Source organism: Panicum hallii, chromosome 9 (assembly GCF_002211085.1).
Source record: "Panicum hallii strain FIL2 chromosome 9, PHallii_v3.1, whole genome shotgun sequence".
Classification (NCBI taxonomy): Eukaryota; Viridiplantae; Streptophyta; class Magnoliopsida; order Poales; family Poaceae; genus Panicum; species Panicum hallii.
In genome coordinates, this window is record NC_038050.1 from 69478690 (window position 1) to 69501846 (window position 23157).

At 51.0% G+C, this 23157-nt stretch overlaps 3 protein-coding genes across 5 annotated transcripts; 2 read left to right on the top strand and 1 right to left on the bottom strand.

Moving 5' to 3' along the window:
* Positions 1-5221: 5221 nt before the first annotated feature.
* Positions 5222-5723, top strand: LOC112873400 (arabinogalactan protein 1-like). Its single transcript, XM_025936362.1, has 2 exons — positions 5222-5528; positions 5665-5723. Exons 1-2 carry the CDS (start codon positions 5222-5224, stop codon positions 5721-5723), a joined length of 366 nt encoding a protein of 121 aa, XP_025792147.1.
* Positions 5724-7157: 1434 nt separating this feature from the next.
* LOC112876904 lies at positions 7158-9991 on the top strand. 3 transcript variants are annotated; one of them, XM_025941084.1, is made up of 4 exons: positions 7158-7418; positions 7854-7951; positions 8574-8630; positions 8980-9991. In XM_025941084.1, exons 1-4 carry the CDS (start codon positions 7367-7369, stop codon positions 9082-9084), a joined length of 312 nt encoding a protein of 103 aa, XP_025796869.1. In that variant the 5' UTR covers positions 7158-7366; the 3' UTR covers positions 9085-9991. The 3 variants fall into 3 exon arrangements, 2 of the variants coding, with proteins under 2 accessions (XP_025796869.1, XP_025796868.1); XR_003225392.1 differs by having other exon boundaries at positions 7158-7951; positions 8574-9094; positions 9438-9991; XM_025941083.1 differs by having other exon boundaries at positions 7158-7951.
* A 7626-nt stretch (positions 9992-17617) lies between these two features.
* On the bottom strand, positions 17618-19383 carry LOC112876457 (transcription factor bHLH94-like). The gene is made up of 3 exons (XM_025940577.1): positions 18787-19383; positions 18210-18680; positions 17618-18027 (listed from the first exon to the last, which is right to left on the bottom strand). Exons 1-3 carry the CDS (start codon positions 19216-19218, stop codon positions 17926-17928), a joined length of 1005 nt encoding a protein of 334 aa, XP_025796362.1. The 5' UTR covers positions 19219-19383; the 3' UTR covers positions 17618-17925.
* Positions 19384-23157: the final 3774 nt, after the last annotated feature.

Consider the following 23157-nt stretch of genomic DNA (forward strand, 5'->3'; position numbering starts at 1 on the left):
AGCTACATCAACTGCTGAAGTGTTGTTTTTGGGCCGATCACGATCGTGCCCCATGTAAGACAGAAGATGCAATTCCCTGCAGATTGCAACTCCGAAAGCTAGCCGTGTGCTATCCGATCCGTCCCGCTAGCTTTCTTTACCCATGAGCATGGGCACTTTTGACTTGCTGGATAGAGCGGTAGTGCGCCCTTGTGGGTCCTCGACGAGATACCAATGCAGTGTCCATCACTTGATGCTATATACCCCACTAATCCGAACACCAAGAACGGCTTCGGATATGCTAGATATCTGGGAAAACAGCTGCCAATTGCCAAAACAATCCTAAGATAAATGGGAACTGTCAATGATCTGAACAAGCGATCTGAACAGGTGTCGAGTTACTGAGCAGCCAATGATCTGAACAAACAGAGTACAGTATATCAGACAGACTGTTGGGTCACTGAACTCCTGAAAGTGGCACACTGCTTTAATTTCTCCAAACTTACGAGCTCCTATCTTTCTTTACTCGACAGAGGTAACCACTAACCAGGAAGCTAGAAGACAAGTCGATCAACGCTAGTACTAGCTAGTATAAGCAACACGCCATCACAGCATCAAACAAACAAAACCCAACCACTCCGTCCAATTTTCCAGCCCCTCAAAATGGGGGAGCCCGGAATCTATTCCTAGACCTCTGAAAAGCAGGGCGGGGAAGCAACCTCTTTTTTGGCACAGAAAGTCGTGGGCACACCCGATTGATTGATGGATGGATGGGCGCATATCAAACAACTAAAGTGCCAGTGCCAACACACTCGCTCACTCCCTAGCGCCAGGACCACAGATGCCGTGCCTTACCTAGGACAGCGACTTGCTCTTCGTCTGTGAAGTCTGAACTCGGAGAGGCCGCCGGGGCACGGCCGTGTGCCGTCCAATCCGTTCCGATTTCGCCGTGTGCCCGGAGTAGAAAACTTGGCCACTTGGGAAAGCGAGGCGTGTGCATGGCCATGGCAGGAGTGAGTGGTCGATCCTGTCAGGGAAAAAGCTGGTGAGGCGACGGGTGCGGGCGACGGAAAGTGATGCGCCTGCCTGCCTGCCTGCCAGTGCCAGCCTTCGCGAGGAAAAGGACGGCCCGATGCCATCCCGTGCGCTAGTGGCCGCAGCTTCTGTTCCCACAAAGAGAACAAGATCGAGCTGGGGCTCGGGCGCTTGGGGCTCGAGAGGAAAGGAGAACGACGCGTGCACGGCGAGCGAGAGCAAAGGCCGGCGCCGGGAACGAGCAGCGGCGCCGGCGCACGACCTCGCCACCGCTGTACGGGCTGCCAACTACTACCAACCGGGAGCAAGAACGACGACTCCCGTGGCGTTTATCCGTTCGGAGGCGATGGTAAAGATGACATCTTTGTACTGCAAAATGTACGCGTTGTGCCCGTCAGGATCGGTTGGCGATTCAATGCGTTTGGTGATCCGATGGTTGGGGGCTCGGGACGAGGGGCACAGTGTGGAACCCTGTACGTGTCAAATCTGGTCCTGCCTCCAGCTTTATCTGGCTACAGCAACGGACACGCCACGTATCGACAAGGAAGTCACTGTTGACTCGACAGGGGCGTGCGTGCTACTGGATCGATCCGACGACGGCATCGGCATGCAGCGTGCAGCCAGGGTGCGTGCAGCTTTCGACCGGCACTGGCACGGACATTTGTTCGGCAGCCGCTAGTGCTCTGCCACTGGGCGCGAGTCTCGCTCAGCAGCAGTCGGCCGCGGCTGCAGTGCACGCCGTGACCAGAACTCATTCGTCCATGCGGCGGGGCTTGCTTCGGCGATGAGGCCACGGTGAAGCGACGCGGCGGCGTGGGGTCCTGGCCATTGACGACCGGTGGTTGCGTCGGTCTCGGACCGTGGCCCCCGCGCAAGCAACCGCGTCAGCCGGATGCCGTGACCGCGACGCCGGGTGGAAGGGCAGGGCCGAAACCCCGAAGACGTCAACAACGGCGGCCGTCGCGTGGGACGGACTTGGAGCGCTGGCGATCGCGACGGGCGCACGGCGCGGTCGTCGGCGTCGCGCCCCTGCCCCCTCGCTCACCATGCACGCGACGACGGGGGAGAGCAGAGCGAGGCCGAAGCGCCGAGCAGAGCAGGAGCGAAGAATAGCACGGCGCGCCATGCCGACTGCCGAGCCGAGCGCTTGCGCACGAGTCGCTTTCAACGAGACAGCACGCGACACGGGAGGAGAGGCCGCATCCCGGGCGCGAAAGGGTCTTGGCCGGGCCGACGAATCGGAGCCGGTTTTGGCGTCGCCCGGATGGGTACGATACGAGCGAGAGGACACGCGAGTCAGTGCGCCCTTGGTTGCTTGTGCTTTCGGCACGCCTTCTTTTGGCTCCGGCTGCAGGGCCAAGTTTGTTCCAGTTCGTGTCGTCGGCTCATGTCTTGACGCGGGCACACGGGATGCGCGCGGCAGTACGTGTGCCCTGTCAAGTTTTCGGGCGTCGTATTTTTCACATGCGATAAAAGTCATCCTCTGGAGCCGTGATTCATCTCAGACGGTCAGACCCCGACAAACATCACCAGATCAGTGTGAAGTCCAAACTGGCCGGCCGCAGATGGTTGTCAGCCGCCTGACACTGCTGCTTCAGAATTCCGAAACGTGCGTGCTTCCGGGGGGAGGACGACGCAACAGGTGGCTTCGGATCGATGCCTCACCACGTACTGCTGATAAGCGATAAGCACTACTAGTACGCTCCAGCACGCGAGCATGTGAGCACGACGACGCCCGGAGGTCCTGGCTCCTGTAGCTTTGCTTTCCGGGCGGGGCGTCTCGACGCTCATCGCTGCCCTCCTGCCCGGTCACTTCTACTACTGGGTTACATGGTGCTGTCGTTTTCTCGCTCACAGTGAACGCTCGATCGCCGACGTATCAGGGAAATAGGATCGATCGCGAACCGGAGGAAAACGGCGCATACGACGCGGTGAAACCGGGCAAGCAAGGACAGCATCTTCTCTTTCCACGGCTTCAGTTGACGCGTGTGGTGGCTCTGGGGCGATTGGATCGACGTACTGCGAAACCAGCAGAAGAGTGGCACTAGCACCCGTACGTCATTGGATCTGCATGATGCCTGCCCTGATAGCCTATGCATGGCTAGCAGGACTTGCTAGCAAGCCTAGCGCAACCACTGCTCTGGGGTAGGGAGTGACTACGTGACATCTCGATCAACGAAAGTTTCGGAGCCTAGTGGTGCGTGCTAGCCTGCTAGTCAGGAGTAGGAGCAGCGAGGTGTTCTGTTCTCGTACAAATATATTCCGAAATGTGTGCCTCTGGGCGACCGGACACAGTGCCCCGATGGTACAAGCAGCGTCGAGCATTTTAATCGGTTCAGGTAGCCGTTTTATGCAACACCACTGCTGCTACTGTGTCGGTTCTTACCTTGCAGGAAACCAGAGTGAAGGTGCTACCGTGGGATCCCTGGTAAAAATGCTGCAACTATGTGCCTAATTCTTTGGAACTTGGGTGCATCATTAAATAGATCATCTCTAGTGCAGCAGATATTTCTTGATTATTGTTTCGCAAAAAAAAAAGAAATTTCTTGATTACGTTTCTCGGCGCGTGGAACAATAATTTCCCTCGGAACGTAGCTGGGCCGATTGGGATGAGCCCAAAGACAAGTTGGGCCTCGAAACTGCTCGGACGACGAACGAACGTAGTTTCACCGCGGTCCGGGCCGATGGTGGTTCGTGTGCCGTAAATTGTGGGCCTACGCTCTGGGCTGGCAGGGCACTCCACGCAGTAGATATGGGCCAATGCAGTACTAGATTTTTTTTAAGCTTGCAATGGAGTTTAGGACTTCGGAGCTCCAGCTTGTGTACGAAGCTACAGCACATCCACTCGTACTCCACCGACCCCGTGGCTGCTGCGGCTGTGCACAGCTCAACAGGACAGGCGCATACAGACGATAGACCTAGTACGCGGTTGCTTGTAGGCAGCTGCCTCCCGTGTCCGGACGCCGCCTTCCTGGATCTCCGCGTGTTCACAGTTCACACCACACCACAGCTCATGTCGAGCCGAGCCAGACCTTCCTTCAGACAAAGGCCATGCCAATGCCAGTGGTGCCAAATTTTGCTTTCCTTGCTTTGCTAGCCGCAAATCCTCCTGGTTCCCTTCGCCGCTCTTTGCTGCCTTCCCAGCTAAGCTACCCATCAGAGGTCTTTTTTTTTTTTTTAAAAAAAAAGCTACCCATCAGAGGTCGGACCACGCCCCACCAGCCCACCTGATGAGACGCCGTAATTTCCGTATGCTTTTACCATCTGTAAAAACTCCGGCATACCGTTACCTCGCTCTACTCATTTTCCTCTCGGGGCTCGGGCTACGGTAAATGCAGGTAGGGCGGCAGCCGCGGCATCATCTTCGTGGCCGTCATTGCCGGACCAGCGTTTACTCCGACAGTCTCCATGCTCCACACCCGTGCCAGCCGTAGCCTTGAACCAGTAGCAGCCAGCCGGGCACGTTTCTTTTTTCTACGCGCCGTTGGAGGGAGGGAGGGAACGGTCACGTGGTAGGGTAGTTAACCTGCCAAGAATCACGCGGCCCGATGCCGCGACGCAGATGCGTGAGCAGTAACGCCGTGCCATCTGGCAGCAGGGCGCATCTCCTTTCTTGCCCGTTAAACAATTCAAACCGACCACAACGGCTAGCTGTCGTCCGGCTGTGGCCGGCCGGCGGACCGAGCCAGCCGCAGCCAGCGACCCCGCCGCTGATCCAGCCGCGAAAGGCGCCGACCCCGCATCACCCGCGTCCGCCCTCGATCGGACGGCGCGGGCGGCGCCACCTGCACGCGGAAACTAGTCGTTAGACTCCGTCCCCGCGACGCGGTGCCGCCGGTCCCAGGGCGTGGGGTCAGCATGGACGGCGCCGACCTGCGACCCGTTCTCCTCGCTCGATGACAGCTGGGTCCCAAAGGTTGTCGCCCCACACGTCAGAAGCGGTTTTCTAGACGCGGCTGGCGTCCACGCCCGGAGACTTGAACGTTAGCGCCAGTATGTACAGCTGTTCCCGAACCGTGTGAACTGCCGGGTGCCGCTATATATACCCGCCCCCGCCCCTCGCTTCCAACTCACAACTCGCATCTCGAGCCATCGGAGTTCATTCATCCCGAGCACCACTCGCTAGTCATACACCCCGGCCGCCGCCTCCTCCTGCTCTCCAGAGCTTAGGCAAAAGCTTTTTCCCTCCACCGCCACGAAGATCCCAATGGCTCGCTTCGCCGTGGTCGCCGCCATCGTCGCCCTCCTCGCCGTCACCGCGGCCGCGCAGGCCCCGGCCGCGACGCCCACCCCGGCGCCCAGGATGGCCCCGCTGCCGCCTCCCCCGGCGCGGTCCCCGGCCACCGCCCCGGCCCCGGCCGCGAAGCCGCCCACCGCCTCGGCGCCGTCCCCGCTGGCCTCTCCCCCGGCCCCGCCCGCCGAGGGCCCCGCCGCGACCGCGCCCTCCGCGATGACCCCGACCACCTCCGTCTCCGCGCCGGCTGGCGCCCCCACCGCCACGCCCACCGGGAACGGCGCCGCCACCTCCGCCGTCAGCTTCGTCGCCGTCGCCGCCGCGGTCGCCGCCGCCGTCGTGTTCTAGATGGGACGCGTGATGGGATCTCGAGCTGTTTATACCGTCATATTCTTTTTGCGATTCTTTTTTATTAGATACTGATGATGAGAGCAGAGAGAGAGGACATTTGAGGAGGGGATTCACCGCGGTGTAGCGTGCTGTTTCACATCATGGTTCATGATGATATGATTATTAATGGAATTCTTTCATTTTTTACTACTACATCACGTTGTCATGAGCATCCTTGAAGCCTGGCTTCGTCCCTACACTCAGCCGCTCACAAGCTCTGTTCAGTAATTCAGGGCATGCAAGTTGCTCGTACTACGCAACATCCAACATCTGAAATTGCTGCCGATTTGGGCTCACCTGTATGTCAAACAGTGTCCGGAATGGCGCGGCGATCTCGACTCGACTTCCTCTTTTGCGGTGCCTTAGCAGAGCAGGAGTCACATGGTCGCACGAGATGCTGCTGCCTCGGCTTTGGCGTCTTGCTTTGCTGTGTAGCTTTGAGCTTTCTTTCTTTTCCTTTTCTGCGTTGCCCTCCCGGATCCTGCTGCCATGTGACGCGTTTTCTGTTGTGTGCTCTGTAGCTGTAGCTGGTACGAGCCACCAGATCCAGCTCTGTCCGCTTTGAGTCCAGGGATGTGGAGTGAGGCATGTATCCATACATACAATACGGTATCCTGCAGCTCTCTAACGCTAAACTACTAATGTGTTGTCCTCTGCTAGTCAAGCAGTGGTATAGGGTAATAAACTACAAATAGCGGGCCAATTAGCCTGGAGGCCTGGACGATTATCTGCCTAATCCTAATTAATCGACTAGTGCCCGATTAGCTGCAGTGAATCGAAGCTAAGGCGACTTGCTCGCCAGCTTGGAAGCTTTGCTAAATCTCTATCTTTATTTCTACTATTACTTCTACTACTATTATTATTAAAGTAAGTAATAATCATTTAATCTGTTAATTGGAATTCTAATCAATCCGGATAACCGTACGTTAAGTTAAAGATCTAAAATCCATCTAGTGCTATCTCTACTGCTAATAAAAAACTGTAATATCATCGTCGCACGCATTGGCTCTGCCGGCGGAACCACGGGCGGGCGAGCCCCCACTGCACGGGGAGGAGGACCTCCACCGCACAGGGTGGCCACGGGCGGGTCTGCCCCATCCACCGCCTCCATCCTCGCTGCGTCCGAGAAGGCCACCGCACCGCCACGCAGCAGCCGTCCCCGCCAACCTCCTCCCGCGTGCCGTCTCGCCCCATCCGCTTGCCTCCGCCCCTCCGCGGTTGCTGCCGGCCTGCTCCATCCGCTCGCCGCGGTCACCGCCAACCCGCCCCATCCATGTGCGCGCCGCCCCTCCTTCTCGTGCGCCGCTCTAGGACTCGGCTTCGACGGCCTCTGGGGCAGGGCGCGTGCTGCTCGTCCTCTTAGTCGGACCTCGACGTCGCGGCCGCGCTTGCTCGCCCCCCCTCTCCCTCCGCACGCACGTCGTTGCCCCCTCCCCCCCCTCCCCCGTCCGCCGCTGTTGTCGCCCCCTCTCTGCCCCCGCTCACCATCGGGCGCCTCCCTGCTCTACGGTTTGCTCGCCCCTCAAGCTTCGAGGCTGCTCGAGAAAAAAAAATGCCCTATGCACGCCCGCAAGCCCGCTCGCGCCGCCTCGGCTGCCATGCACGTTCACCCTTGGCGGCTTTTAAGGCACCACCCGCCGGGCGCTTGCTGTTCCCTATGCCGCGTCGCCTCTCTTTCCGCTCGGGGCGCTGCCCGCCAAGCTGCAGGGGGAGAAGAGGAGGAAAGCAATGAGAAACCAGAGGGAGGAGACGTACCAGTACTTCGCCGCCTCCGAGATGGGTAAGGATTCCGTTGCCGATGAGTAAACAAAGGGGAAGGGTCAGGCCATGGATGCAGGCCCACTCGCTGCTGCGTGCCAAGGCCCTGGTATTCAATCTCATCAACAACTTCTTGCTGGAGCCTGGAGGACAATGTGGTTGCCCTATCTGGTTCGCTCGCCTCGCATTGCCGTGGCAATATCATCTTTCATATTCAGGCCTGCTCTTTCAGATTCAGACATGCACCATGACCGATTTGCTTTCCTATAACTTTCTTGTTTCTATCAAGATGCAGACCATCAAATTAGCTTGCTGGATTTCAATTAATGATTATTTGTTTGAGTTTGCCTTGTTGGATTATGATTTTGAAATAGATTTTTTGGGCACTGAAATAATCAAATGAACTTGCAAGTTATAGAAAAATTTTGCTCATTTCTTTTCATGTACATCTGCGCAGGCTGCGCCATGGCTTCTGGGAGTGATGATTTGCACCAGTGCCCCCAACCAGACCAGATACTCGGGGTGTCGTTCTTCATGAAATCTGAGACCGAAGAGGTGAGTGCGATTGATTACTTATTTGTTGACTGATAAGCAGTGGATATATAGTTCTGCAGATTAATAATTGTGTTTTGTCAGGCTAAAGTAGCTCTGACTTAGCTAGATGAGAGGCAAAGATTGTATGATCTGTGTGGTGTGGCTTATATTGGACTGTTTGAGTGGTCAACTTAGAATTCTAATATTTGTCAATGGGTGGCCGTGATTGTAGAATTTGTAACTTGCGATGGGTTCAATTTCTGCAGAAAATGTAGACGATGGGTGGGGCAGCTGGCGGCCACATCAATTGCAAATATTAGAGCATAACAGTTTGATTTTTCTTGTTAGTGGAAGATCTGTGCAAACCAGGTGTAACTACAAGGCTACACTCTTTTATTTTCTTGTAAGATTGTCCGCATAAATGAATTGACACTCAAGTTGCATTGCGAACATCTACTGGTGATAATTGCATATTCAAAGCTTGTTTGTTCTGTCTGAACTCTGAATGCTCATTGTTGCATAATGCTATTCTTGTATAGCAGTAACTATTGCCAATTATTTGTACTATTTTCAGGTTCAATTTGGTATTGTGTTTTGGCTTTCACTTAGCAGACAATTCATTGTTATTGTGTTTTCTTTTCAGATGAATTTCTCAGAGAAATTTGATGTCGAGTTAAACGAGCCCTACCTGGTGTTCAAGGTATGCAACACTTCTTCAGTCCTATTAAATGAGCCCTGCCTATTTTTTATATGTTGATTGTTGAATAAGATGAGTACTATATAAAACTGATTTCTTCCATTGGGCACTTCCAAAAATAAATGAAGTACCGTAAAGTTTTGTTTCTTCCTATATAAATAGTTTTAGCCATGGGCAGAAAGCAGGATGGGTCCTTGCTTCAACAATTGCTCGAGCCCCCTAGTTGTGAAATACTAAGTTGACAGCAGGAAGGCTTATTAAGATGCTCATAATGTGCTTAAGATTTAATTTCTCATATCGTGTCTGCTTGTATAAATAGTATTGACCTAATCTTCATGTACCAATTCCTCAGCTTTGTGGAATAAGCTATGCTGAGATGATGCTCTCCATCCTCCTGATGGATTGGAAGTCTTCGAATGTCATGGGAAATAATGCTGCAAGGAAAATGGCAGATTGATGGTGGCCTGGTAGGCATTTTATGAGCTCGCTGGTTTGAATGGTTAGATGAAGGATAAAACTGATGTAAGTAGAGATTATGTTACTTATCTGATATAAAAATAGTAAATGGGATTTGGGGGATTATTGTTCTAACTTTTTTCGGTTAGGCTTGGGACGTGCTATACTTTTAATTTGTTTATCCTATCCATAGCTTGACAGTGCTGAGAACGTCATAGCTGTTGTCCAATGGCAGTATGTGTCAAAGTTAGAACAGATGTAGGGTTCCTATTAAAACTTTCCATCTGTACCATGCTATTATCAAATCTCTGCTCTTTCATCTATTTCTAATTTCTTGAGCTGTTCTTTCTACAGCAAATACATTTTTCTCTTACAATGGCTTTGGATCAGGAGGCTGAGGTGGTGGCGATTATTTCTTTTCCCCTGATAAGCACTAGCAAGCAGCGCTCCTTTTGTTTCGGCTATTCTCATGCCTAAAAAATAACAAACTTACTTTCAGAAAACTAATCAGTGGACAAATTAATTTGTGATGGCTTTCAGATACTGTTTACTATTTTATGGGAACTAGATACTTGAATGAGAAGTAATAAATCACGTCGTCTCCTGAACTACCATATGTTCAGGTGCCATAGAGAAGAGCTACACGTATTTAGGTGCTCATGGGTTGGTGCAGAAGATTGAAGCTACAAGCATGCTACTACTGAGGATCATGCCTCAGGTGTCACAAAATCTTGTGTCCGTCACTTAAATTCATTGGTTGAAAAATCGGATGCTGGCAACCGAATTGCCCAATAGTCTTTTTTTTATTGACGATGATTTGTACTGTTTAATGTATAGTGCATTTCTCCATTGCTACATGTGGTTAAAAATATTTCATATGATAAAGATCCATGCTTATAGATGAATTTTATTTACCGGTAGCAACGTCACGGGTATGTACCTAGTGTTACTAATAAATTCTACTGACACGTACTATATTATTATAAAATACATATGGTGTGTAATATATATATTTTTATATGCTAATCAATATATGTATATAGCTTCCCGTAATGACGCACGAGAATTCCCGTAATGACGCACGAGCATATTTGCTAGTTAATCTAAAACGAGAAAGCGTTCAACAAAATTCAGAAACTTTTAGACAATGTCCCTTATCGTTCTCAACATTATTAGATTTCACCAACCACCTGGCCGAAACGATTCTTCCCATGTCATCAGAAGTAATTCTGGCCTCTAGCACAGAATCACCAATCACTTATGCTTTCCTTGTACACTAGCACCTCGACTGCGAATTTTGTCTGCCGAACATATTCGCCGACGTACATCCTACAGTAAACTGAACACTGAAACCATTCATTCGTTTCATCAGGAGTGATCAGTAGCAAAATGGCATGTATACTGGCATCGGTGATCTGTGGGTCTTCTGTGATCGAGTGCTACCCTGTGCCTGAATCTGAACGTTCAGTTTTCAGTCGACGTTTGATGCCCACCGGGGACGTGAATCTGCTGAACTTTTCTGTGAAGCCCGCCCGGAATCAGATGGGCCGAACAAGTACCTTGGCGGCTGGCGAAGCCCAGTGTGACAAACTGAAGAAAGGAAAAGGCCTTGAGCTCTCTGAGGTTTTTTTTTCTAAAAAGAGGATAAAAAAAAATTCGAAAAAGGGGTGCCAGTTGGGGAAATTTAGAGAAATGGGTGCCTCCCGCCCGCTGAACGGGCGGAAAGAAGCCTCCCGCCAGGCTCAAAAAAAAATTTTAGGGACCTCTTCGCGAATAAGAAAATTTTTCTTATTCGCGAAGAGATCCCTGAAGCAGGCCTCCCGCCCGGCCACTGGGCGGGACGCCTACCGCCCGGCCAGTGGGCGGGATGTTCCTGGTCTATTTTTGTTATATTTTTTCTTAGTTTTTTTGTTTCAGAAACTATTTAAAATTCAGAGTTTTTTCAAATATAAGATTTATTCGTCATACTCTTATGTATGCATATAAAATTTTAATTCAATTTTACGAAGAAGATTACGGTATCTAAAACTCGTACGAAGATAGTTAAACGATAACGTTTGCAACGTAGAATCTAAATATTACGATAGTACAGTACATGAAGCCATTAAAAATAAAATAATACGATAATGAACATTACAAATATTACAAATACATGAATCCAAATATTGTGTCTTCAGTCAATGCGGCAAATATTACAAATACGCATCCAGGTCTGATAGAATCTCAACGCAGCAAATATTACATATGAGCAAACAACGTTTAAATAAAATTACAACTAAATGATACCTGATGACGTACTAGCACTCGATCGGCGACGTCTCCCACTTCTTGATGCAACCGGAGGTCTTCCATCTGTAGCATCACCTATAGGGCCAGCTTCAGCACAACTGGGGCCCGCATCATTGGTTGGACAACGTTTATACGTGTGTCCAATCTGATTACATGCACTGCAGCGTTGTATCCTCGGACGGAGCTCTGACTCATCCATATCATTACGAATACGCCGTGACTGACGGCGCCCTCTCTTAACCCATGATGATCTTGGGTCTGGAATATATATAACAGGATTCGCTGTCTCAGTGAACGATCCAACCAAACGGAACCCATAGATCTCATACTGCCAGGTGCTAACAATTGTCCCCTTTCTGAAGTAATGTGAAACATATATATCGACAGGATGTCCAATATCCGCACAAGCAGCCATTACATGAGAACAAGGTAAGTGCAGCAACTTGGGCCTCATGCATGAGCAACAACAAGTTCCATCAAACTTGAGAATGCACTCCTTTACAGGAGTTTGACGTCTCATGCCATGTCGCGCCCTGTCTTTAGGAGATACCTCAAACTTGAGCTCCTGTGTTCCACATTGCCGTACATGGTGTAGCCGGGCGCTTTCTGCCTTCTTAGTCATATATTCTGTTACCTTGAATTCAAAATTTCTGTCTGGATCTCGCATGAATACCTGATTTTTAGTGAACCGCTCCCGAAAGTAATCTGTACACCCGCGGACAATGAATTCAACAATTGCAACCAGTGGAAGCCCACGAACACCTCGTAGCACCCAATTGTAAACTTCGGCGAAGTTGGTGGTCATTATACCGTACCTTGCACCATCGGTATCATAAAGTAACGCCCACTTCTCCTTAGGTTCATTCTCAATCCATTCAGAAATTTTTTTCACCGCTGACCCAGACCTTCTGCGGGTACGTGCAGTATCTGTTGGCAAAGGGCACAAAGCCTCTGCTTCATCCTGTGCAGTTATGTTTTTTGATGCGTCCTTGGCTCTTTTCTTCTCGGTCAGTTCATCAAGTTTCTGCCACTGCTTGTTAAATTTTTGCTGATTCGTTTCCTTACATAGCCTCTTGAACATATCCATAAAGTGCTTGTTCTTTAATTGCCTGAAAAAATTTGCACCGATATGCCTCATGCACCACCTACTGCGAATATCACGCCACTTGGGCGGCTCTCCGATCTCTACACACCCCTGCTGCAAATCTAGAATTGCCCTCAGTATGCCGGCGGGACGATCATGAATCAGGCAGACATCTTCCCTATCCCGAACGACTGCAAGCTTAACCCGTTCCAGAAACCAGTACCAACTGTCTGTGTTCTCACTCTCAACAAAAGCAAAAGCAACAGGCAGCAATTGATTGTTTCCATCCACTCCAATAGCTGTCAGCATTTACAATCTATACTTTCCTGTGAGAAAGGTCCCGTCGATGCACAGGATAGGCCGGCAGTGATGGAATGCGTTAATGCATGGAGCCAAGCTGAAAAAGACCCGCTGCAATGTATGGGGCGGACCTTCTCCTCTGTCTAGAGTTTTCAGGTCATAGTAGCTTTCAGGATTTCTCTGACATAGGACGGCCAGCATTCGAGGAACATTATCATATGCAGCCTCGAACGTACCAAACCTCATCTCCAACACCTTTTGTTTTGCACTCCACGCCTTACTGTATGAGATGGTATACTTGTACTTTTCCTGAATGTACCTGATAATAGACTTTGATTCATATGACAAGTTCTCTACTATCATCCCGTACATCTCATTTGCGATGTATTGCGACGTGAGGTTGCGATGGCTCTTCTGCACCCCAGGCAAATGACAAGTGTGCTGAGTGACAATGGAGCATTCCCAATAATCTTTCCATTTACCCTTATAGGCATGCACCCGCCATGGACAGCCATCCTTCACACATACCACATCGTACTTACGAGATTTGCACTCGACTGTCTTAAACTCTCGCATAAGAGAGAGAGGCCAGCACATAACAGCTTCTTTCACCTCTTCAATTGAGTGGTACTTTGCACCCTAGATAATTTCATTCTCCCTGCAATCCGAAGGCCAGCTACATCCGTCATCTACGACAAGATGACTGAAGTCGCTGCTTACCTAATCTTGAGGCACATCATCGTCATCATCAGACGAATCGGCATTCATTGCTTCATCCAATTCACGTTCTTCGTCTTGCAGCTGTTCAACAATAAAGGGTATGTTCTCCCCCTCATCAGCCACGCATTGAGGTGCTGCGGTGCCACCTGCCTCAATGTTTGCCTCCTCAACTTCTTCATCAATATTTTCATCCCCCGGAGCAGCTTCAATGTTTATCAAAGGGTTTTGGTGCACACTGACAAGGAGTACCAGTGGTCACTGCCAATGACTTGCATTTTGCAGATAAGTTAACCAGTTCTCGTTGCTTGCAAGTGGCATAAGCTCCCAGATCAAAGCGTGAGTGGTACCATTTATGACGCATTGAACACTCACAGTGTGTGTCTCCTGATTAATCCTCAATCCCCTCATTAACCAGTTGCATAGGGATTCAAATATCCTCTCGTGCGGTCTGGTAATTCCTCCGACCGCGCAGTTGAATTCACTTAAATCTACCCCATTCGGCCCATAAATCACATTTCCTTCTCCGTCATATATACTGAAAATACCCTTCTCGGAAGACATATCTGTCAATCATTAATAAACTAGTTATACTACATATTAATACACAACGAACGACGATCCTAAATTTCAGCGACTCTCAGATTATATTTTACAGATTCTAAACTATTCAGATTATAAATTATACTAAAAACAAATGAAAATACTAAAAACTATTCAAAACATAACTACTCTAAAAATATTTCCTAAATTATAGTTATTTTCAAGTACTTATATGGCTAGAATGAGAATATACCTCAAAATCGACGTGTGGACAGGGCTTCGCCGCTTACTCTTCTCTCTTCCTCTCCTCTCTTTCTCTTTTTTCTGATTTTTGCTGGATAAAATGGCATTTTTGGGGCAGGTTGCGGCTTATATAGCCTGTGGGGGAACCTCCCGCCCTACCAAAGGGCGGGATGCCCCTCAGCACAACATCCTGCCCTTTGGTTGGGCGGGATGCCCTCCTAGGGACCTCTTCGCAAAGAAATTGTTTGCGAAGAGGCCCATTTCTCTAAATTTTCCCAACTGACACCCCTTTTTCGAATTTTAGTTTTTTAATCCCTTTTTTGAAAAAAAGTCAGCTCTCTGATACCAATGTTGACCCATAAGCAGTCGAAATGATGTGGCATTCCTCTCAGATATAGATCACTTACAAAATTTCCCTAGTCCAATAGAACTTACTAAATTTTCATCTTGGTCAATGAATCGGCATGGGATACCCGTCAAACATGAAACTTTTTTTTGATGCAACCACTTACACGTATGCATACAACCAATCGCTAGTCTAGTGGACGTATTCACCTGATGACATCAAGCACAGTGTGATATTTTGGAAGTTTGCCCTGCTCTCCGACCCCATCCTACCATTTTGCTCAAGCAAGCAAGGCTCCTTTTTTTGTCAGTAAGCTGGAAGCGAGAAAACCTTAGCTTTCAAGGCTTGGATAGCTTTCAAGGCTTGGACACTTCACCTCTGGACGAAAAATCCCCGGTACATTACAGTGTGTGATCCAGTGAAGTAGAAACACCTGGACCTTGTTTCCCCATTTGATCAACTGTAATTGAACCTTGCAAGAAAAGGAAAGCCCTCGTCCTCTTGAGGGTTCCAGGGCTCCACGCTAGCTTTCAGTTCGTACTGTACAATACAGAGCTACTGTTGCACGTGTCAGACGGATCAGCCCCCTGCGCAGTGCATGATGTACGTTTGCCAGTACACGTACTTGGGTAATAGCTGTTTAATCTTAAGACAGACTAATCTACAAAGCTAGTCGTCGAAGCAAGGCCCCATTTCTTTCGCATTACAATAAGATTCTAGCAACACCTGGCAGAGAATTGGACGTCAGATGATCAAGTGCTTTCCTGCACGTTTGTCCCCATGTCTGAAGATAACATGCATGACGTGGCCGAAGCAGCCGCGTAACTTGTATTCGGTTCCACCGTGTATCCTTATCGTCTCACAAATGGCTTCAACAACTGCGGAGTGGCGTCTCTCTCTCTCTCTCTCTCTCTCTCTCTCTCTCTCTCTCTCTCTCTCTCTCTCTCTCTCTCTCTCTCTCTCTCTCTCTCTCTCTCTCTCTCTCTCTCTCTCTCTCTCTCTCATCTTTGGAGGCTTTTTCTTCAGAACTTATATTAGGCTGTAAATCCCGCAATCACATTTGATACATCAGGCTGCACACATAAAAAATGAATGATGAAGGAAAATACCCCCGCGTCGCCCACCCGCACGGGCAACTCGGGTGGCGGGAAACCCTAGCCGCCGCCGCCATCCACCTCTCTGCCCTCGCCGTCTTCGGAGGAAGTGGCCGGAAGCCTGCGTGGCTCCCTAGGATGGTGGCGGTGAGGCTCTCGCCCAGGAGGGTCGCGAGGGCCGCTGTGTGGGGAGGGAGCTCGGGGGGCCAGGACGGTGCCGCGGCCGGGCGCGATGGTTGTAGCGCCGAGGAGGCGCGGCGCCTGGGACGACACTGGGCGTTGTTGCGTGGCGCTCCGGATCCTGCCATCTTGTGGCTTGGCGGCGAGACTGGCGCTCCCATGGCTGCAGCCGCTGCTGCCCTTGTGGATCCTACGGGATCCGTCCGCCGACGGCTGCTGGCAGTGGCGGCGATGGCCAGGCGCCGGGACCGGGCTCTGGTGCCCTGGCGACAGGTGCACGCACTCTCAAGGCAGGGGGGCGGAGCCCATGGTGGTGGGGCGCACGCCTTGTGGCTGCTGGCGGTAGGGTGACAACAACAACTGCGGGTGCGAGTGCTGACAGTGGCGGTCAGCGACGGGCTCAACGTGCGGCGGTGTCACGCGAGCGGTGGAGTCAGGTTCGGCCTCATGTGCTGCCTAGTCGGAGGGGGTGGCGGCCGATGCAGCTGTGCGGCTGTCACGTGCAGCCGGGGCGTCGATACCCCTCTGACGAGGCTTCCATGGGGTGGCGGGACAACAGCGTTGAAGGTGATGGATGGCGAGGGGTCCGGCTTCTTGGCCCGACTTTCGCGCTAGTGGGGTCTTGGGCGAAAGCCGGTCTTGGGCGAAACCCTTGACGACGGCGATGCCGTTGGGCGCCGCTTTCCCTTTTGGAGGCGTCGTTTTCCCCCTAGAGTTGGCATCCAAGGGTAAAAATCCGATCCATTATGGACGTGCGATGGCGGCGTCATTGGTGTCGCTCCCTTTCTGAAGGCGTCATATTTGGATTTAGTCGTGGCTTCGATGTCTTCTGGGTGGATGCTCTGGCTTCTTGGCGCCCGGTCGATGCGTGGAGGCGGGTTTTGCTACGTGAAGTCAGAGCTACTGCGTCAGGGATGCGGCTCGGCAACGATGACATGTGGCGACCCTCCCCCTCCGCCGTAGTATGAGACTCTACTGGGGTCTACATCCGCTGGGGGCGAGGCGTGGGTTCATGACCGGAAATTGGAGCTGCTCTTCGGGTTCGAGCTTGGCGACGATGGCTGGTTTGTGGCCGCTTTGCTTCGGAACCGTTGGTGCGTGGTTCGTGGGTGATTTGCTATGGGAGGTTGGAGCTGCTGGCGGCTTTGCTTCTACGCTCGGCAACGATGACCTATGGTAGTGTGTCAGATTTGTGCTCAACCGCATCGCGTGGGTTGGTTAGCTCCTTGGAAGTCTTTTAGCTTTTTATTGGGCTAATCTTTCTTGTACAAAATTTTCTTCATCTTAATTGAACGGCAGAGCTCTTGCCTTTGTTTAAAAAAAACATGAAAAATGAGGGAACACCAAGTTTTCTGAAATCCACATGGTAATAGTAGGACCGAGATTACTGTCATGGTGCAGTCCTTGGGACATCTGGACAGACAGACACCGATGTACACTCGCCGGCAGTACTGTTTGGCGGTCAATGGAATCTCTGGCCCCTAGCGAGCTCGAAACCACTCATGCTGTCCGTGTACGCTAGCACCTCGACTGCGCATTCTGTCCGCACAACATATTCACCGTCGTACTACTTCCTACAGTACACTGAGACTGAAGTACAGAACAATGCATTCACCACGAGTTCATTATTCCTTCGCGAGGTAAAAAAAAGAAGGGAATGACTGTTGACTGATCGAGCCATCATTCTGTCTGTCTCGAGCAGTTGAGCACAGAAACGTATCACCGACAGATGCCACGGTAAAAGTGAAAAATGGAATGCTTCAGGCAAATTTGTATCTGTGAATTGAATCTACAAGTAGTCCACTCCAAACTAAAGGAGCTAGGAGAAGAAGGTGAATAGGTGATTAGATTACAGCCTAAATTCTTGACATGTATCCTCCTTGTGACCATGGACCGACAAATTGACAATGCTGCGTGGCTCAGGTGCCCAGGGTGCATTCACGGTCACATGTACAGGCCGGCTACGGGATTCCACTGGCAGGACGGCACTGCCAGTGCAGTCTGCAGGGGGCAGCATTGAGATAGATGCAGGGGCTGTGCAGGGTTTCACATGGCGGCGGTCTCCTCCTGCCGCTGTACGCTGCCGAGAATCTCATGCACAGCGGTGGCGATGTCCTCGACAGACCCCATCTTGGAGTCATCCTCCACCTGCCATCCAAACGGGAAAGCGATGCCATCACCGGCTTCAGTTTTTATAGAAATGGAGACGAACCAACAATGGTTGCGCGCCACGGCGTTCTACTTCGTTCTCTAAACGCCCGGTTTGTCTCTACCGGCTTAAACTAGCCAGGAGTCGTACGGACGAGGGGGTAAAAGTTTAGTAAGAATACCTTGAGGCTGAAGGTGTAGAGGACCATGGCGTCGACGGTGGTCATGTTGAGGTGCAGCGGCGGGATGCGCAGCTGGTGCAGGCCGGCGACGAGCTTGAGTAGCTGCTTGGGCCGCCGCCGTGCGAGCACCTTGAGGCTCGCGTGGCCTTCCACCATCGTCACCTCGATGTCCGCGACCGCCACCGGCCGGCCGCTCTCGGCCGAGCCGCCGGACGCGTCGCTGCTGGCGGCATTGCTCGTGTTGCTCGAGCCGCCGAGGCTCGTCGTGGAGCTGCTGCTGCAGCCGTGACCCGGCGAGGTGGAGTACTGCGGGAAGCTGAAGAAGCCGGCGAACGGGGAGGAGCTGCCGGCGGCGTCCGTGGAGCCGCCCCGCCGGTTCCTGATGCTCTTCTGGACCTCGAGCGACTGGAGGAGTTGCTCCAGCTCCCTCACGTAGTTGATTGCGCCACCGACGATCGACGCCTGGTCACCCTGTAAAAAGGAACCAAAAGCATAGCACGGCTGTTATCGCATTGCCAAACATGACTCCACTGCCGCTGGTAATTAAAAGTGATCGATCGAAGCTCAGTGCACGTACCCTGTGGGCGTAGGACGGCGGCATGAGGGAGCGGAGCACGGCGAGGTACTCGTTCATCTGGCGGCGGCGGTTGCGCTCGACGGCAATGTGGGTCATCCGCTGGGTCTCGATCTCCTCCTTGTTCTTGACGACCTTGGTGCGCCTCCGCTTCCTCCGCACCGCCGGCGCCGGCTCGGGCGCCGCCTCCTTGCCCTGGTGCTGGTCCGAGGAGGCGTCCGAGGACTGGTCCCTGGACGCCGCCTCCCCCCAGTCGTCCCACACGGCCGGCGCCGCCCACGCGTCCGCTAGCTCCTGATCCCAGTAATCCCCCGCGCAGAGGTCGCCGAGGCCGCCCATGTCGCACCAGGGCAGCGCGTACGGCGAGTCCCCGCGGCCGTAGCCGAAATGGCCCGCCGCCGCCGCCGGGGAGAACACCGCGGCCTCCAGCGCCATGGCCGCTGGCAAACGGACGCTCCCGCACGGAGGGGACGCGAAACGGCCTGCTGGTCCGCTCGTGCGGCTGTGCCGGCGTGTGGTGGATGGATGCAAGCGGGGGCGGCCGGCGAATAAGGTGACGCGCACGGGCACGGGAGTGAGACCGAGACCGGCTCGCCGGCGTGTGATGTGAGGTCGTGAGGAGGGGAGGCGTGTGCCGAGGCGCGCTTTATAGCGGGGGCGGGTCGGGGTGAGGTGAGCGAGGCGGACACGTACGCGGCACCGAGTGGCCACGGGCCCCGCCGCCGGGCGCGGGCTTTTGCGCTCGGGGGGATGGACGGGGCAGGCCATGATTTCCCAGCGATAAACCGAGACTCCGAGAAGGATCAGGCGAGCGAGAGAGGGGTGGAGCCGCGGCGGGCGATATGGTGCGGCGGTCGGGTCGGGTGGTTTTGTTCGTTGCCGGCGCAGGTGGCCCCAGGTGGTGGTGGCCGAGCTCGAGCACAGGCGGGCCAGGCTGCGCTGGCGCTGGCGCTGGCACTGGCACCACGGGTGGGCGGGATCGCGAACTCGATCGCCACGAGGGTGTTACCTGCAAAATGGCCTTACGGACGAGGGTTTTTTAAAGTCACAGGGGGAGTAGTCAAAGCGGGGTGCGGGGGTCGAGAGATTCTGCGAGTACGGTGGCCGGAGCGGCGTGACAATACCATAGTGGCGCGCGCTGGCGATCGTCTGTCCGCCTGCCTGTCGCCAGTCTCGTTCTCTCCTCGCCGGCCGGCCGGTTGCTGCAGAGCCGAACGGCGACCGGCGAGCACTGGAGATCCTGTGATCGTTCATCGCAAGGCTTAACGTCTCTTTCCAGTCACGATTTCTGCAGGGACTCGACTGTGATCGCGTCGATGATCTTCCAACGGAAGCATCATTAGCTACTCGTACGAGTCCGTTACGTGATTCCGGGCGGCACTGACTTGTAGGAGTACGTTACTTACGGCGTGGAGTAATGGAGCCCCTCCCTTTTGCTCGATTCTTCGGAAATTGATGGGAGGCATTGGGCCGATTTGTTCATGGCAAGGGGACCTACGTACAGCTACTCGAGGACGTTTTCACGCACAGCTCGATCAACTTGCTCCCCGTCATGCAGAGGGAGCAGAAATAGCCGTGTCAGCGACAGGGGGAAAAGAAAGCGAAAGGTGCATGCATAAAGTCTCTCTATCTGACCGATCGAATCTGGCTGTCACTTTTGATCCCTAGCTCCTTTTCTCGCTCTGTCTAATGCATGCAAATGGGTAAGAAAAGAAATTGACTTACTTTTTCCTCGCTCTCGTTTCAGACTCTTTCAGCCTTTCACGGCAAGAAGTTGGTGATTCCTGAACCAAGTTATATTACCTAGGGCGTACCACTAGGCAGGACTCTCATATACACACACACATGGACTTTTAGATGTCGGAGCTGCACTTTTTGGAGAATGCACTGTCAGATGCATGGACATATAAAACGGGTTTCAGACTGAACATCTCGTTTTTCAGCACATAAAATACTTCATCGACTTGTACTTGTTTTCTGAAAGATATAGTAGAAAGACGGAGCGCTAACTGGTGCCCTTGGAATCCTCCCAAGAAATTGCTGATAAGGCATAATCAATCATTACTGTAGTCTGTCTCATAGCCTATGAGAAGACAAGTTTGAGACTGTTCCTGACATATGCTGGGGAATAAGAACAAATGTTGCTTTGCAATTTGTTAATTGTTGATCTGCACACGTTAGATCCAGTCCAAGGGAGAACTGATGAAACCGCTCCTCCTAACAAATGTATATATTTCCTACGAGCCAGGGAAACCATGGGCGCCAGAACACCGGATTGTCCCGACGCATGCATCGTTTGGTCTGTTCTTCAGGTCCCGGAGAAAATAATTTCTGCACCTGTTTTCTTCTTTCTTAATCCCTTTCCGGCTCTGCCAATGTACTCGCCGTACGTGGATTCTAGTGACACCTGCCAGTCTGTTTCCTAAACAGTTCTCCTGTTCACATCCATTTGTGGACGCAGCAGATGTGGCGAGGCAAAAACTAAAAAATAAAAAGAAAACTATACCACACTTCATTCAGACTGTGAGGTGGAACTGCTACTATATATTCTATCTCTCAGTGTGTCATATACATGGTGTTGCCTGGAGGTGCTAATGGTCATGTTCCATGGAGAATCTCTACAGATGGAGACTGAAATGCTTGTATTACTAAAACTGTACGGACATCAGTAACTAATCACTTGTTAATGCTACCTCTGCTTTACTTTTTTACTTTGATACCATTGCTTTGCTCTGGACAGACTGTCAGTTTGGCAATACTTGTCAGCAGTGCGTGTATTGCTGTCGCCTTTCATGCTCTGATCGAGGTCAAACTAATTTCTTTTCTTGCAGGACTAGATTACACAACTTAACTAAAATTAGTCAGATGCATTTGTTTCCATTTTCATTTCTGGATAGAATCATAGCACTCATCTCTTTGGAAAAAAATCCATCATCCCTGTGTGTAAAATCAAACCGTTATAGGTCACATATATGCTTAAGAGGTACTTCCTCTGTTCCAGAAAAATAAGTTATTCTACGATTCAATTTTTTCCTAAAAATAAATTATTGTACGCTATTAAGTATGTTCATGTGCATGCAGAAATCAATTAGTGCCAAATATGGCTGATAAATAGGGGCAAGTAAGATCATCTTACCTCCTTATTAACTTGTCATAGAATTTCTAAAATGACTTGTTTTTTTGGATGGAGGGTATATTGATGTGGCAAGTGTGTTCTCTAAGATATGTTTTATCCCATAACAATAATAAACTGGAAGGGGATTAGTGGTACTTATCCAATTTAGTCTACATGAGAGAAAAAAATCCTACTATGCTGCAATTGGCGCATTATATTAATTGTGTGGCTCTGGTGTGCTCTTGCTACGTGTCCATAAAGATACAACTAAAATCCATGCTTCCAATCAATCCAGGTCAAACAAACACCCTCTACTACTCTTAGAGCGTTGGATTGTAAAACTAAATATTAGAGTTATACTTTTTCCATTTTATTTCTGGAAATCATCGCTTGCCTTTGTAAGATGAAGGTTCTTTTTTTTTGTAAAACTGGACAATTCGGGGTCATAATAAGTAGCATGTAGGTATATCTCAGGGTGAGATTTAACTAAAACTCAATTAGAGCATATCCAGGACAAAGCCACACAGAATGAATTTCCAGCAACTTGATAATTGTGCTATGAACGAACTAGCCTTCATGGAACATATTTGGCCGCCCGTGAATAATCACCATTGATCTCGTTGCACGCCTAATTTTGTCAAAAAGATACGAATCAAGAAGCAAGGTATCATGGCATGCGAGTGAATTCTCTTAGAAATGCATTCTTACCATTCTAGGAGGAGGTTAGTGGCACTATTTTGGTTTAGTCTAGTGCTAACTAACATGCCATGTTGAGTAAATTAAATTATGCTACAAGACTAAAAAAATCACACTGGTCCAATTGGCACATTACAAATCGTGTGGTTTCGATGTGCTCTTTGTTACGTATCACTAAAGATACAAAAAATTCATTCATGCCTTCGATACTAGTTTCCTCTATTCTTGAAGCACCTTGTTATACAATTAAAGTTAGATGCATATTTTTCCATTTTATTCCAGGAAAATAAATCATCACTCCTCTCTATACCGTTCAGGTTGTATATGCTTGCAGTTATCTAATAGCTTTGATTATACATGGTGGTTGGACTACGTACCCCGGCCGTACGTGTAGAATTTATGTGGCCATTCGTGAATGTAACGTATATCACAAGCTAGCGATCTCGTTGCACGCCTAATTTGGTCAGAAGATACGAATCAGGAAGTCATGGTACGCAAGCAACTTAAGAAATTAAATGCATTGCTCCCGTAACCATAGCAATCTTGAAGGAGATTACTAGTAC

Excerpts from the sequence above, each read along its gene's own strand:
- LOC112876457 (XM_025940577.1), bottom strand. The coding sequence starts at position 19,218 with ATGGCGCTGGAGGCCGCGGTGTTCTCCCCGGCGGCGGCGGCGGGCCAT. Across the intron at positions 18,681-18,786 it reads CGCCGTCCTACGCCCACAGG|GGTGACCAGGCGTCGATCGT; the intron begins GTACGTGCACTG and ends TCCTTTTTACAG. Across the intron at positions 18,028-18,209 it reads TCTACACCTTCAGCCTCAAG|GTGGAGGATGACTCCAAGAT; the intron begins GTATTCTTACTA and ends TTTGGATGGCAG.
- LOC112873400 (XM_025936362.1), top strand. The coding sequence starts at position 5,222 with ATGGCTCGCTTCGCCGTGGTCGCCGCCATCGTCGCCCTCCTCGCCGTC. Across the intron at positions 5,529-5,664 it reads CGCCACGCCCACCGGGAACG|ATACTGATGATGAGAGCAGA; the intron begins GCGCCGCCACCT and ends CTTTTTTATTAG.
- LOC112876904 (XM_025941083.1), top strand. The coding sequence starts at position 7,796 with ATGAACTTGCAAGTTATAGAAAAATTTTGCTCATTTCTTTTCATGTAC. Across the intron at positions 7,952-8,573 it reads TGAAATCTGAGACCGAAGAG|ATGAATTTCTCAGAGAAATT; the intron begins GTGAGTGCGATT and ends TTTTCTTTTCAG. Across the intron at positions 8,631-8,979 it reads AGCCCTACCTGGTGTTCAAG|CTTTGTGGAATAAGCTATGC; the intron begins GTATGCAACACT and ends CCAATTCCTCAG.